This window comes from Cherax quadricarinatus, chromosome 20, assembly GCF_038502225.1.
Source record: "Cherax quadricarinatus isolate ZL_2023a chromosome 20, ASM3850222v1, whole genome shotgun sequence".
In the NCBI taxonomy this organism is placed as follows: Eukaryota; Metazoa; Arthropoda; class Malacostraca; order Decapoda; family Parastacidae; genus Cherax; species Cherax quadricarinatus.
In genome coordinates this window covers 44,458,403-44,475,360 of record NC_091311.1, presented here as the reverse complement: position 1 = coordinate 44,475,360, position 16,958 = coordinate 44,458,403, and the positions used below count along the sequence as shown (strand labels likewise).

The following is a 16,958-nucleotide window of genomic DNA, read 5'->3' as shown; positions in this document are numbered from 1 at the left end:
CTCACCGCCGGCACCACTACCACCATGCACATTTTCCATCCCAATTGCAACAGTATCATCGTCATTTTCACTCTCTGTTTCTGTTGTACAGCCACGGGATGTACTCCAAGATGCACTCCTTTCCCTTGGAATAGCATATGGCACACTACCAGAGCGCATATATCGTCGTATATACTGACGCTTCACTGGGGAATATTGCACTTCACTATCACTACTGGAACTAGTTTGAAGAGCTTGTAGTTCATATTCACTATCACTATCATCACCCATGCTCTCATCTGAGTCTAGGATTTGGGAAAATAGAAGTTTCCTCTTGGATTCTGGTACAACTGAACGTGAACAAGACGACCCAGCACCAGAGGTGGAAGGCTGAGGGTCGTCTGGGTTTTCCTCACTATTACCGATATTATGGTCATTAGTTTCGGTCAAAACCTCACCAAAACCTTGAAACTCATCTTCACTGGCACTTCCATCTGTATTAGAACTGTCACTGGGGAACAAAAGTGTCCCAGTTCGCCGAGGAGTGAGGAGCTTCTTACCGCGAGGCATGGTGGACATTGTTTACTAAGATGGTGTTCCCACAATGCACCACTGGGTCCCAGATTTTTTTTCTACTGCGCACACCGACCACACAGACCCATTCTCTCACATGTAGGCCTACCAGCCTTTTCCCGCGAGATTTGACGGCTCTAGAATTTGTGCGTACTAGTACGTCAAAAACCCCTACGCGTAAGACGTACTAGTACGTCCAAAACCCTCAAAGGGTTAAAAGTAGTGTAAAATTGGCCAAATTACTAATTTTCTGGTACTTCAATATGTAGTTTTGATGGTTGGATGGGTAATTTCATGTGACCATTGGCTAATATAGAAGGCATAACAGGGAAATTGCTGATAAATGGGTTTACCTGGAGAGGGTTTCAGGGGTAGTTTGAGCACTGGAATTAGCCTAAAATAAGCCTCAAAGTGGGCAAAATTACAACAGCAATTTTGTCCAATTTCATGCCTGCTTAATTCTGTAGATTACATGCCTGCACTCTGAAAGGGGTGTTTGTAGTTTAGGTAGTGTCATTGCAAGACAGTTAGTGAAAAAAGTTTTCTATTTCACCCTGCCTTTAGGCCGGTGTGATAATAAATAATAAAAAATTTTTTTTTCTTTCAAAAAAAAAAAAAGAACAAAACATGGCAACAGGTAAGAAGCTTTTGATTTACGGGCATTGAAGCATTATGCTTCAATTTGTTGCTAGCACTTAATTATCACTTGGAGCTCATTATCATTTTAATAGAGTTTAATATGGAAGTACAGTGCCTGCAGTCTAAAGGAGGGATTTGGGATAGTCACTGTTTGGAGTGACATCTAAACTGTCGTACCTGTGCGCCTCTGGCAAGACAGTGATATTGTGAATAATGATGAAGGTGTTTCTTTTTCAGATCACCCTGCCTCAGTAGAACACGGCCAGCATGTTAAAAAAAAAATGTGTAAGTGGATGAAAGACTATTTCTATTAACATCTGTGTTTGCATATACACTTTTCAGGAGTGGATTATGTAATGAAAATTGAAAACATCTTGCGAACAAATGGCTACAGGACATTAGCAGTTGAATTGGATGTTTCTATATGCTATTCTGGTCCTTTCTTGGATAAATTCATCAGCTATTTGGACTTAAGAAGAAGGTAAGAATTTGAATACAGTTTTAGATGCCAGTATTGTAGCACTACTATAAGTAATTTCATTACAGTGAAGACCTAATATATATATGATACAAGTTGTGGTTAAAGACACACGATGAAATACATAGGACACCCTAAATATTTGCCCATGGGCAACTACTTAACTCATTTATACATTGGACATCCAGTGTGAAGTGTGTTGTGTGAGCTCTGGACAATTAGCATTTTTTTTTTTGCCAGACACCGAGGTGATAGAGCACTGGAAATGTGGGAGTGAACTCATAAAGTGTGTCTGTGTGTTTCTACAAACACCAAAGAAATAGCAGTACACTTTTTCATAAGTAAAAATGTAAGAATATAGAGTTTAGTGTTGTGGCCAGTTTAAATTAGTGTTCTAGGGCCGTTGAGGCATTTTCCCGTGTTGCCACTAAAGAAATTGTAAAAGTGGATAGTCAGAGTAAATAGGTTGCAGGAAGTAGGACTGTATGTTAAAGACCTGTTTTGCTGTACAGAACCATTAAATTCAACAGATGATACAGTAGAAATTATAGGTTATGCAGAGCATTTCAGGCAAACTTAAACCTAACTTACATCTAGATGGACTAGTATTTTACATGCATGCATGTAAGACATTAGTGACATTCAGAATAAAATAAATTCAGTGAATATGAATCAATAATAAATAACTTAGATCTCTGTAAGAGACAGTGAAAGGGTTAAGCATCCCACTTGTTACTCAAGGATATACTGTATACTGTATGTCTTCTGTTCAAAGAATGGATTTCAAAAGTTACTGCTCATTTATAGTCTTTCTTCCTTCAACAAGCCAGCTGTATCCCACTGAGGCAGGGTGGTCCAAAAGGAAAAACGGAAGTTTCTCCTTTTAAATTTAGTAATACAGCCTCTCCTCACTTAGTGGCGTATTCGTTTACCGATGACTTGGACTTACGACGGGCTCTCTGACCAATATGCATACCTAAATAATGTATATTAGAGCTGATTTCCTCTATTCTGTTTATTACACTATACAGTACACTACTGTATAAACATTTAAAAATGTACTAAAAATTTTGTAAATGGTGCAAGGGTGACTATAAAATAATATCAAAGATAGTAGACACAAACCTACTACCATTATAGTATGCTCCTCACTTAGCGACGCATTCATTTACCGACGTGATCTTAGGAACAGAACTCTGTCATTAAGTGGGAGAAACTGTACATACAGGAGAAGGGGTTACTAGCCCTTTGCTCCAGGCATTTTAGTCACCTTTTACTACACGCATGGCTTACGTAGGAAGAATTCTGATCCACCTTCCCATGGAGTCATTTATAGTCATATTGTATAATTTTTTACTTGTTTTTCCAGTCATTTTGGGCACTGCATATTATAAAGTGTTATATTTTCCACTTTCTTGTATGTCCCATTTATGGTGGGATAATAAAGCACCCATCATAATAAAAATTGTCAAATGCTGTCAGAAACGTTCCTTGCTTCTTTATATTGAGTTCAGTAATTATAGTTCAATAAAAGTACGTAGTAGGTTGGTAGACAGTGACCACACAGGGAGGTACTACTGTCCTGCCAAGTGAGTGTCAGACAGAAACCTGTATGTGTTTTGCATGATGGTAGGAGTGCTAGTGTTGTTTTCTGTCTCATAAACACACACGATAACAGGTATGTCTTGCTACTTTTTACTTACACTTAGGCCACACTGCACATTAATGTACATGTTTATGTATACACACTCATCTGAGTTTTCTTTGTTTTTTAAAATTTTTTTTTTATCACACTGGCCGATTCCCACCAAGGCAGGGTGGCCTGAAAAAGAAAAACTTTCACCATCATTCACTCCATCACTGTCTTGCCAGAAGGGTGCTTTACACTACAGTTTTTAAACTGCAACATTAACACCCCTCCTTCAGAGTGCAGGCACTGTACTTCCCATCTCCAGGACTCAAGTCCAGCCTGCCGGTTTCCCTGAACTCCTTCATAAATGTTACTTTGCTCACACTCCAACAGCACGTCAAGTATTAAAAACCATTTGTCTCCATTCACTCCTATCAAACACGCTCACGCATGCCTGCTGGAAGTCCAAGCCCCTCGCACGCAAAACCTCCTTTACCCCCTCCCTCCAACCTTTCCTAGGCCGACCCCTACTCCGCCTTCCTTCCACTACAGACTGATACACTCATGAAGTCACTCTGTTTCGCTTCATTCTCTCTACATGTCCGAACCACCTCAACAACCCTTCCTCAGCCCTCTGGACAACAGTTTTGGTAATCCCGCACCTCCTCCTAACTTCCAAACTACGAATTCTCTGCATTATATTCACACCACACATTGCTCTCAGACATGACATCTCCACTGCCTCCAGCCTTCTCCTCGCTGCAACATTCATCACCCATGCTTCACACCCATGTAAGAGCGTTGGTAAAACTATACTCTCATACATTCCCCTCTTTGCCTCCAAGGACAAAGTTCTTTGTCTCCACAGACTCCTAAGTGCACCACTCACCCTTTTCCCTCATCAATTCTATGATTCACCTCATCTTTCATAGACCCATCCGCTGACACGTCCACTCCCAAATATCTGAATACATTCACCTCCTCCATACTCTCTCCCTCCAATCTGATATCCAATCTTTCATCACCTAATCTTTTTGTTATCCTCATAACCTTACTCTTTCCTGTATTCACTTTTAATTTTCTTCTTTTGCACACCCTACCAAATTCACCCACCAATCTCTGCAACTTCTCTTCAGAATCTCCCAAGAGCACAGTGTCATCAGCAAAGAGCAACTGTGACAACTCCCACTTTATGTGTGATTCTTTATCTTTCAACTCCACACCTCTTGCCAAGACCCTCGCATTTACTTCTCTTACAATCCCATCTATAAATATATTAAACAACCACGGTGACATCACACATCCTTTTCTAAGGCCTACTTTTACTGGGAAATAATTTCCCTCTTTCCTACATACTCTAACTTGAGCCTCACTATCCTCGTAAAAACTCTTCACTGCTTTCAGTAACCTACCTCCTACACCATACACCTGCAACATCTGCCACATTGCCCCCCTATCCACCCTGTCATACGCCTTTTCCAAATCCATAAATGCCACAAAGACCTCTTTAGCCTTATCTAAATACTGTTCACTTATATGTTTCACTGTAAACACCTGGTCCACACACCCCCTACCTTTCCTAAAGCCTCCTTGTTCATCTGCTATCCTATTCTCTGTCTTACTCCTAATTCTTTCAATAATAGCTCTACCATACACTTTACCAGGTATACTCAACAGACTTATCCCCCTATAATATTTGCACTCTCTTTTGTCCCCTTTGCCTTTATACAAAGGAACTATGCATGCTCTCTGCCAATCCCTAGGTACCTTACCCTCTTCCATACATTTATTAAATAATTGCACCAACCACTCCAAAACTATATCCCCACCTGCTTTTAAGATTTCTATCTTTATCCCATCAATCCCGGCTGCCTTACCCCCTTTCATTTTACCTACTGCCTCACGAACTTCCCCCACACTCACAACTGGCTCTTCCTCACTCATACAAGATGTTATTCCTCCTTGCCCTATACACGAAATCACAGCTTCCCTATCTTCGTCAACATTTAACAATTCCTCAAAATATTCCCTCCATCTTCCCAATATCTCTAACTCTCCATTTAATAACTCTCCTCTCCTATTTTTAACTGACAAATACATTTGTTCTCTAGGCTTCCTTAACTTGTTAATCTCACTCCAAAACTTTTTCTTATTTTCAACAAAATTTGTTGATAACATCTCACCCACTGTCTCATTTGCTCTCTTTTTACATTGCTTCACCACTCTCTTAACCTCTCTCTTTATCTCCATATACTCTTCCCTCCTTGCATCACTTCTACTTTGTAAAAACTTCTCATATGCTAACTTTTTCTCCCTTACTACTCTCTTTACATCATCATTCCACCAATCGCTCCTCTTCCCTCCCACACCCACTTTCCTGTAAACACAAACTTCTGCTGAACACTCTAACACTACATTTTTAAACCTGCCCCATACCTCTTCGACCCCATTGCCTATGCTCTCATTAGCCCATCTATCCTCCAATAGCTGTTTATATCTTACCCTAACTGCCTCCTCTTTTAGTTTATAAACCTTCACCTCTCTCTTCCCTGATGCTTCTATTCTCCTTGTATCCCATCTACCTTTTACTCTCAGTGTAGCTACAACTAGAAAGTGATCCGATATATCTGTGGCCCCTCTATAAACATGTACATCCTGAAGTCTACTCAATAGTCTTTTATCTACCAATACATAATCCAACAAACTACTGTCATTTTGCCCTACATCATATCTTGTATACTTATTTATCCTCTTTTTCTTAAAATATGTATTACCTATAACTAAACCCCTTTCTGTAGGAAGTTCAATCAAAGGGCTCCCATTATTATTTACACCTGGCACCCCAAACTTACCTACCACACCCTCTCTAAAAGTTTCACCTACTTTAGCATTCAGGTCCCCTACCACAATTACTCTCTCACTTGGTTCAAAGGCTCCTATACATTCACTTAACATCTCCCAAAATCTCTCTCTCTCTCCTCTGCATTCCTCTCTTCTCCAGGTGCATACATGCTTATTATGACCCACTTTTCACATCCAACCTTTACTTTAATCCACATAATTCTTGAATTTACACATTCATATTCTCTTTTCTCCTTCCATAACTGATCCTTCAACATTACTGCTACCCCTTCCTTTGCTCTAACTCTCTCAGATACTCCAGATTTAATCCCATTTATTTACCCCCACCGAAACTCCCCTACCCCCTTCAACTTTGTTTCACTTAGGGCCAGGACATCCAACTTCTTTTCATTCATAACATCAGCAATCATCTGTTTCTTGTCATCCGCACTACATCCACGCACATTCAAGCATCCCAGTTTTATAAAGTTTTTCTTCTTCTCTTTTTTAGTAAATGTCTACAGGAGAAGGGGTTACTAGCTCCCGGCATTTTAGTCGCCTCATACGATATGCATGGCTTACGGAGGAAAGATTCTTTTCCACTTCCCCATGGACAATTGAAGAAATAAAGAAGAACAAGAGCTATTTAGAAAAAGGAGAAAAACCTAGATGAATGTATATATGTATATGCATGTGCGTGTCTGTGAAGTGTGACCAAAGTGTAAGTAGGAGTAGCAAGATATCCCTGTTATCTAGCGTGTTTATGAGACAGAAAAAAGAAACCAGCAGTCCTACCATCATGCAAAACAGTTACAGGTTTCTGTTTCACAGTCATCTGGCAGGACGGTAGTACTTCCCTGGGTGGTTGCTGTCTACCAACCTACTAATAATTCTTGTTATTATTTTCCTTTCATATCCATGGAAAGTGGAATAAGAATCTTTGCTCCATAAGCCATGCATGTTGTAAAAGTCATCTAAAATACCAGGAGCAGTGGGCTAGTAACTCCTTTTCCTGTACAGCTTACTAAAAATAAAAAGAAGAAAACCTTTTATCTAAAGTGGAGATGTCGTGTCAAAGAGCAATGTGTGGTGTAAATATTATGCAGAGAATTCATAGTGTGGAAATTGGAGGAGGTGTGGAGTTACTAAAAGTATTATTCAGAGGGCTGAGGAGGGGTTATTGAGATGGTTAGGTCATTTAGAGAGGATGGAGCAAAATAGGATAACTTGGAGGGTATATAAATCTATAGTGGAGGGGAAGAATGGGGGGAGGGAGTAAAAGAGGTTCTGTGTGCAAGGGGCTTGGACATACAGCAGGCATGTTTGAGCATGTTAGATAGGAGTGAATGGAGACAAATGGTTTTTGGGACTTGATGAGCTGTTGGAGTGTGAGCAGGGTAATATTTTGTAAAGGGATTCAGGAAAACTGGTTAGCCGCACTTGAGTCCTGGAGGTGGGAAATACAACGCTTACACTGTAAAGGAGGGGTTTGGGATATTTGCTGTTTGGACTGACAGCTGAACTGTTGTATCTGAGCATCTTTGCAAAGACAGTGATTAGGTATGAATTATGGTGAAAGTGTTTCTTTCTTTTTTGGGTCACCCTGTGGCCGATGTTTTTAAAAAAAAAAATTAGAATATTATAAGTATATATAAATGTTTCTTATGTATTACTTTCTTTCTTTCTGTGTTTAGGGTTCGACATGATGGAAACGAAACTGATAAGACGAGCGACCCTTACAAGGGAGGTTTGTCCCAGGTGCACACAAGTGTATGTCTACCAGCTGAAAACTCTAACAGTAGCAGTGCTGAAGAGTGTACATCAACTAAGGACCAACTGAAGATAAAGAAGGATGTAGACCTATTGCCTGTGAATTCTCTTGAAAGTAAAGTGTTTTCCAGTTCTTACCCTGGTAGTGAGGATTTACAATATTCACAGTGCTTACTAACTGATAAGAAGGATAGTGCCGATGTGTCTTTTAATGAACAAGATATCCTGATCACAAGTACTCAGATTAGGAAAAAAAAACCAATGTCATCAATTTCTTCAAAAGTATTAAATTCTCTCCAAAATGGAAGTTTCACTGAGTTTATAGATAGTCCTGTGGAAGATGTTGTTGATACTAATTCATTATGTATGGAGAATGATGTTAAGTGTACAAAATTTTACATTAATCACACAAAACAGCATGTAAGTGAAACTCAGAGCACAATTGGGAGTGATGAAATATACTCCAAAAAATTTTCTCAAAATACAGTAGCTCAAGAAATGTCAGAAGAAAAAGTTACAACAAGGTTACAGGGAGGAAAAGAAACTGTTTTACATCATTTAAACAGTGTTAAGAAGAAATTGGGACAAGAGCAGGAAGTACATCATTATGCTCCTGAAACAATTCAAAGGCTCAGTTTTGAATCCCATAACTTCTCTCTAAATAATAATAATAGTAATAGTAATAATGGTGATAAGTTAGAATTATGTACAGTCTCTGAGCCTGAGGAAGAATATACTTGTTTCCAGAGCAAAAGTGTTTCCAAAGACAAGGATGATAAATTAAGCTTGGAAATGAATAGAGGTAAGGAAAAGACTGTGGTAGCCCCTTTTCAAACATCTCCAAACCAAGAACACCAAAGTAGAGACCTGGCCATGGAGTTTGAAGAGGATGTCACATGCAATCCTCAGTCTCATTACACATGCACCTTAGCTGACAATTTACTTACTTGTTTTGATGAAGGTACTCCCTCAAATGAGGACTGTGATATAACCAACCAGAGTTATCCAGATGAAGTTAAATATTGTGATATGCCTAGTGGGATAAAATTTGGTCACAGTCAGTCACCAGATCCTCACACTGAAAATGTATCCAATGCTGTTAGTTGTCAGGATTGTGAAAATAATGTACTCCATGAATGTCATGTTGATATAAATGTAGTTCAGAATTCTAAAATATATAACAGTGACACAAACAAAGACCAGAATAAGCTTGCCAGAGATTCTGAAGAGAATGTTTTGACTTCAGGGGTTGAAAGTGAGGAAAGAGAATATTTCATAACCTGTGGTCAAAGAGAGTGTCAGTCTAGCAATTATGAAGCAGAAATCTCCCAAAAGCAAGAGCACAGCTTTTCCCAAGGAAATTCTGAAAAAGTTGATGACAGTATGTGTTTCCAGTTTACACAACTACCAGAACTTGTAGATCCTGATGCTTACATAGCTTCTAGTCATAACGATTTTAACAGAAGCCATGTAAGCAATGGTGAAACACTTGATCATTTAAGTGCAGAATTTATTGATAATGGTACTCACATTGTTCCTGAAACCCTTAGTTTGTCTTTAAGAAAAGAGAGCGACATTTCAGATGAGTTAAAGATTAACACTCAAATCAAGAGAGAGAGCAGTGATGAAGGCAGTTTCATTACTGAAAACTTAAGAAATGACCAATGTTCTGGTAATGCTCAGACAGGAAACAGTCAGGAAGAAAACATTGTATCTGAAACACAGCAGAGTGTAAAGAGTTCATTTTTCTTTATAACTCCAGCTCAACGAGTTACTGTTCATGACCTGCAAGGTTCACAGGCATTGTTACCCTCAGCAGACATAAATACGAATATTGTTGATGTTTGCAAAACTGAAGAAGAATTATACTTGGATAACGAGTCAGAAGAGCTGCCAATTACGGAAGAAAAAAATGACATTTTGCATAGCACTCACTTAGCAACATTAGCATCTGTCAGTTCATCTTTGAGTGTTGATAATAATTTTCATCAACTAGTTACTCCACCTAAGCAAGGGCCAAATATGTTCAGTGATGACAGTTCAGATCAATTCCACTCAGCAAAGAGTGCACTGGAAAGACTTATCCAGTCTCAAATTTTTGATACACCTGCAGTAAATCAAGGTAATCTGAAGGAACCATGTAACAGTGAAGATTTTGTAGGCCCTAGTCAAGATGTGATAACTAGCATTACAACCAAAACACAGCTATCTAATTATAAAGCTGTAAGTAGTAGCTCATCAGATGAAATTACTGTGCATGAGTGTGTGATTGGAAGTGACTTTGATACCACCTCTCTTCCATCAATACAGGAAACACCTCTTCCATTATCACAGCAGCCACCTCATGCTTCTGTGACAAATAAAGTTCAAGTAGATGAGGACAATATTTTGGAAGTAACACTCTTGCCTGGTACAAATTTCACAAATGAAGAAGAGCTGGAGTTTTTCTCTGAACAAACTAGTGTTGTTGACACTGATTGCATGGAACCATTAAATGTCAACTTACATGATTTGTCTTCCAGTAAGAAAATTGATGAAGCACAGAACCCTCTTCATCTTGAGACAGTAAGTGAAAAACCTAGCATGGTGAAAATGAGGATGGAGCATGTCTCACATAAACATATACAAAGTGATCAAGATTCTCCCAAGAAAGAAGTGAATAATGAAATTTTTAACACATGTTTGGAGGGTAATTGTTGTCAGGAAGACACTGGTATCAAAATTTTTTGTGAACCATGGGAACCAATTGAAAATAGCAATTCAAGTAATTGGGATTTACAGAATGATGTAGTTATGGAAGGTGATGCGGAAGGAGACATAAATACGAAAAGTAAAGACATCATACATAAAATTTCTATTGATGTTGAAATAGAAAATAATATAAACAGAATTCAAAATGAAGGGTCATCTTCTGGGCAGAATACCAAAGGTAATAAGGTTGAAGGAGAGCTGAGGACACAGCAAGTAAGGAATGAGAGTACAGAAAGTGACAAGGCCAAAAGAAAGCAGAGGACTCAGGAAATAAAGACTAAGAATACAAAAGGTGATGAGGCTAAAGGAAAACAAATGCTTCAGAGAGTGAGGACCAAGAATAAATATTCAGCTAAAGAATATTGGAATCAGTTTCTTGATGACCTTCCAATTCCTGCAAGTGTTCTGAATAATAAAACAGGGTGTAAAAATGTTAATGTTGATAATCCTAATATAATTCATAAAGATAAAGAAAAAGTTACCAGTAATAGTGATAAATCTGATGTAAAACAAAGGAAACTACCTCTAAAAAATGATTTTTCATTTTCTTGGATTGAAGATTTACCACTTCCCCAAAAATTTTATAAAGAAGACAATTTACAATCCAAACTAGAATGTAGGCCATGTGAAAATAATTCATACAAGAAACCTGTGCTCAGAAGACAATTGAAAAAGAAAGTTAAGACTATTGCTAAGTGTTATACAAGCTGTGAAACTCCAGCTGATAATGAGGACAGAAGTAGTAATATTGTCTTTTCTGAATCATTTAGTAGCCTACTTGAGACTGTTCAGAATAACAGCCATGATGCACTTGATCCACTGAATGATAAACATAGATTGATACACCTGGAAACTTTTGATGATAGGGAAGATAATTTAGTAGTAAAAAAGGTATCAAAGAGGAAATTAAAAGCTATAGAAAACAAAATTCATGAAGAGAATGGAAATACAAGTGTGACCAATGAGTTATGTTTATTAAATGAGGCTGAAGGAAAATCTGAAAAGCAGAACAATAACAAAAGGGGAAATTCAGGAGAATTGTGTACATTTGATGAGGCTTTTCAACTCTCTGTAAAACAGACAAACAAAAAGAGAAATGCAAAAGAATTGTGTCTATTCAATGAGGTTTCAGAAAAATGCAAAGAACAAAAGAAGAGCAAAAGGAGAGATTCAAGTATATCATGTCTATCTGATGAGATTGCACCAAAGTCAAAAAAGCAGAAGAAACAATATTTAAAAGAATCGTGTCCATATGATGATGTTGCAGAAGAATTCATAAAACAGGAAAACCACAAAGGGAGAGATTCAGGTAATCCAGGTTTATTGGATGAAGTTGCAGAAGACTTAAAAAATCAGAAGAATGAGAAAACAGGTTCAAAAAAATTGTGTCTATCAGATGTTGCTGTGGAATTTGTGAAACAAAAAAAGAGCAAGAGGAGAGATTCAAAAGAATCTTGTTTGTTTAAAAAAGTTGCAGGAGAGTCAGACAATCAGAAGAGATCAGAAGTGATCTGTATTTTTGATGAGGGTGAAGAAGAGTTCCAGAAGCTAAAGCAAAAGAAGAAAAGAAAGTATGAAGAATTGTATCTAATTGATGAGGCTGCTCAAAAGTCCATCAATCATAAGAAAGATACCAACAAAAGATGGGATTCAGAAGAATCGTATGTATTTGATGAGGGTGTAGAAGAGTCAGAAAAACAAAGGAAAGAGAAGAAGAAGAAAAGCATCAACAAAATTAAAGATGCAGAAGAATCATGTCTAGATGAGGATACAAAAGAATCAAAAAAACACAAGAAGAAAAAGAAAGATTCACATGAACCATATCTGCTAAATGTGGTTATAGTTCAGGAAATAGAAAACAAGGCAGTGAGAGATAAAATAACCCTGAATAATGAAAAACCTGATATTTGTTGTGATAGAAGTGAAGAAATAGACAGTAGCAGCACTAAGCCAAGTCATGGCATTAAGAGGAAAAGTAAGTCTCGTAATAAAATAGTTGGTGAGCTAAGTAGTATTCAGCTGCCTGAGTCCAGTAGTGAACCTCAGTGTAAAGAAAGGAAGAGAAAATCATTACAGTTGCATTTGATTAGTGAAACTGAGAAATCTGGATATCTGGAAAGTAATGAATTATCAAAGAAAGGCTCTAAACAGAAATTGAACGGTGTAGTAAAAAAGAAAAAGAAAATTCATAGTGGTATAAAATCAGTTAAGGGTTTGAAATCTATTATTGGTTCTTCACACAGGCCTGAGAGTAAACTAAAGAGGAGAAAAATTCACACTGGTATTAAGAGGAACTTCACACAGCCATATAATAATGGATTTAATGTGGAGGTCATACAAAGAGCTGATGATTATAATCATTTTCAAGAGGAAACTAAGAAACAAATTTGTAATGTAAAGGAGGATATTAAGCAGGATGTAACCTTTAATATGATTTCAAAAAATAAAAATAAAATTAAGACTAGAACTACTAAAGTAAAGATAAGAGAAGAGAAGAGCATTAAGCCAGTTTTTGAAGAGGAAAGAAATAAGGTTCCTGAAAGGCTTTGCATGCCAGATTATGATAGAGAACTAGCAAGAAAGATGAGTAAGAAATTGTATTCATCCAGTGATGTTGCAAACATTTTAGAAAGTGAAAGTGGACATAGTGGAAGAGAGAGGACACTAATTTCTGCTAAAAATGTATGTCATGTAGACAAAAGCTTTGTGAATCAGGAACATTTTGACAGAAAAGTATCAAATAAAGGTTTCATAGATAAGTGTATTACAACAGACAAATCTATGTCAAAGACTACAAAACAACCATTTTCTGAATACAGTGCAAAGAGCAGTAACATTAATCTATGTGAAACATTAAAGACTTGCAACTCAGTTTCATTCAAGAGCCATAACTCATATGCAACAAATAAGAGAAAGATCAAGGATTCTGTAAGTAAAATTAAATGTTCTGATTATCCAGAAGCAAGGACATCAAACAGTAATGATGAGGAACTCAGTAATTTACCAATTTCAGACTCATTTCCCACAAACAGAATAAAGTCTAGACACCAACAATCAGAGTCACAAAATAAAACTGATTTGTCTGTGATGTATGTTCATCCTGAATTGAATGATATGTCTTCCAGTTTTTCTCAGTTTAAACGTTCTTTAGTTAACAAAAAGGCTGGATTATTAAGCACAAATCATAGACTATCTCAGAAATGGAAAGAGTGTGAGCCATCTCCTCCATGGCAAAATGCTTCTAAATTTAGAGGAAAATATCATAAGCTTTTTAACCCAAATGATGAGTTGCTTTCATGAACACAAGCATATAAAGTAATTATTTGGTTTCATTTTTTATTTTACAAAAAATATAATGTACCAATTACCAGTAGTGTACTGTGGTAATTTATGGTACAGCTTTAGTTACACTACAGTGAGTGTTTAATTTACTTGGTCATGCAAAAATTTCAGCACCAACTCATTTTTTATACACACACAAGCTCTACTTTATCCTTCCAGTAAACCCTTTTCCAGCTTTAAATGCATCTTATGCAGTCCTCGTTTCACACACTTTTCTTGGGACTGCAATCAAGAGATGGCTTATTCGTGCAAACTTTTATGCAAACATTTTATTTGTTCCTTCACATGAAAGTATGTACAGAAAAAATGATTCTAAATGATTTATAACTAGCTCACTATGAAGGACTTAAGAGGCTCTCACCCCATCTTAGAATCCCCTCTCAACTACACATCCTCTTTGAAATTGTCTAGGTTTCCTCTCCACAGTGTGGGTTAATTGTAAACTGTTCCATTATTATTATTATTATAATCAAAGGGGAACGCTAAACCCGTAGGATTATGTAGGGCCTGTGGGGGGATGTGGAAGGTATTCAGGCTTAATTCAGGGAACTGGAGCACAGATCCAATTCCCTAGATCAAGAGCCCCTCACCAGCATCAAGGAACCTTCCTTGAGGGGATTATTATTATTTTTATAATCAAGGAAAGCGCTAAACTGACAAGGGTTATACAGCGCTGCTCCTTGAGGGGATAAACTGTTCCAGCCATGGTTCTGTATTGTGACTTATTTTTTATTTTAAAGGATGGCACTTAGTAAAACATGAAGTGTAGTAAAAGAGACATATGCACAAATTAAGACATAAGGCTCTTTTTGTCACATCTTGTTGATATTGCTACCTTTTATTTCCAAAAGAGGAAGTTTTCAGATAGAATATGGCATATTTTTATATTATTTTTTATGGAAATGTGATACCATTTGCATTATATTCTTTTTGAACTATTGTACAGTGGACCCCCGGTTAACGATTTTAATCCGTGCAAGAGGGGTAATTGTTATGCGAAATAATCGTTATGTGAATGAATTTTCCCCATAAGAAATAATGGAAATAAAATTAATCCGTGCAAGACACCCAAAAGTATGAAAAAAAAATTTTTTACCACATGAAATGTTAATTTTAATACACACAAACTGAAAAAGGCATGCACACTTACATGACACTTACTTTTATTGAAGATCTGGTGATGATTGATGGGATGGGAGGAGGGGAGAGAGAGTGTTAGTGTTTAGAAGGGGAATCCCCTTCCATTAGGACTTGAGGTAGCAAGTCCTTTTCTGGGGTTACTTCCCTTCTTCTTTTAATGCCACTAGGGCCAGCTTCAGAGTCACTGGACTTCTTTCGCACAAGATATCTGTCCATAGTGGCCTGTACCTCTCGTTCCTTTATGACTTGCCTAAAGTGTTTCACAACATTGTCAGTGTAATAATCACCAGCACGGCTTGCAATAGCTGTGTGAGGGTGATTTTCATCCATGAAGGTTTGCACTTCAAGCCACTTTGCACAGATTTCCTTAATCTTTGTAGTAGGCAACTTCTTCAATTTCTCTCTCCCCTCCTCTGAACCAGTTTCCCCAGGTCTGGCCTCTTGCTCTTGAAGTTGATCTATCAGCTCATCAGTGGTTAGTTCTTCATTGTCCTCCTCCACCAACTCTTCCACATCCTCCCCACTAACCTCCAACCCCAAGGACTTTCCCAATGCCACAATGGATTCCTCAAGTGGCATAATCATCTCAGGGTTAGCCTCAAACCCTTCAAAATCCCTTTTGTCTACACATTCTGGCCACAGTTTCTTCCAAGCAGAGTTCAAGGTCTTCTTAGTCACTCCCTCCCAAGCCTTACCTATAAGGTTTACACAATTGAGGATATTAAAGTGATCTCTCCAAAACTCTCTTAGAGTCAGTTGAGTTTCTGAGGTCACTACAAAGCACCTTTCAAACAGAGCTTTTGTGTACAGTTTTTTGAAGTTTGCAATAACCTGCTGGTCCATGGGCTGCAGGAGAGGAGTGGTATTAGGAGGCAAAAACTTCACCTTAATGAAACTCATGTCCCCATAAAGTCGCTCTGCCACGTCTGTAGGATGACCAGGGGCATTGTCTAACACCAGGAGGCACTTAAGTTCTAATTTCTTTTCAGTTAGGTAATCTTTCACATTGGGGGCAAATGCATGGTGTAACCAGTTATAGAAAAAGTCCCTAGTGACCCATGCCTTACTGTTTGCCCTCCACAGCACACACAAATTATCCTTGAGGACATTCTTTTGCCTGAACGCTCTGGGAGTTTCAGAGTGATACACTAATAAAGGCTTCACTTTGCAATCACCAGTAGCATTGGCACACATGAGAAGAGTAAGCCTGTCTTTCATAGGCTTATGTCCTGGGAGTGCCTTTTCCTCCTGAGTAATGTAGGTCCTGCTTGGCATTTTCTTCCAGAACAGGCCTGTTTCATCACAATTAAACACTTGTTCAGGTTTCAGTCCTTCACTGTCTATGTACTCCTTGAATTCCTGCACATATTTTTCAGCCGCTTTGTGGTCCGAACTGGCAGCCTCACCATGCCTTATCACACTATGGATGCCACTACGCTTCTTAAATCTCTCAAACCAACCTTTGCTGGCCTTAAATTCACTCACATCATCACTAGTTGCAGGCATTTTTTTAATTAAATCCTCATGCAACTTCCTAGCCTTTTCACATATGATCGCTTGAGAGACGCTATCTCCTGCTAGCTGTTTTTCATTTATCCACACCAATAAGAGTCTCTCAACATCTTCCATCACTTGCGATCTTTGTTTCGAAAACACAGTTAAACCTTTGGCAAGAACAGCTTCCTTGATTGTCTTTCTGGTGCCCACAATAGTAGCGATGGTTGATTGGGGTTTCTTGTACAACTTGACTAGGTCGGCGATACGCACTCCACTTTCATACTTATCAATGATCTCTTTCTTCATTTCAATGGGAAT

General features: G+C 38.0%; 1 protein-coding gene across 1 annotated transcript in view; it reads left to right on the top strand.

Moving 5' to 3' along the window:
• LOC128703813 (uncharacterized) overlaps positions 1-16,349 on the top strand; it is a 74,118-nt gene extending 57,769 nt beyond the window's left edge. Inside the window, exons 11-12 of the mRNA XM_070087042.1 lie at positions 1,534-1,672; positions 7,835-16,349. Of these exons, the coding sequence (XP_069943143.1) occupies positions 1,534-1,672; positions 7,835-13,961 (6,266 nt within the window). The 3' untranslated portion in view covers positions 13,962-16,349. The remainder of the gene's footprint in view (positions 1-1,533; positions 1,673-7,834) is intronic.
• The last annotated feature ends 609 nt before the right edge of the window (positions 16,350-16,958 follow it).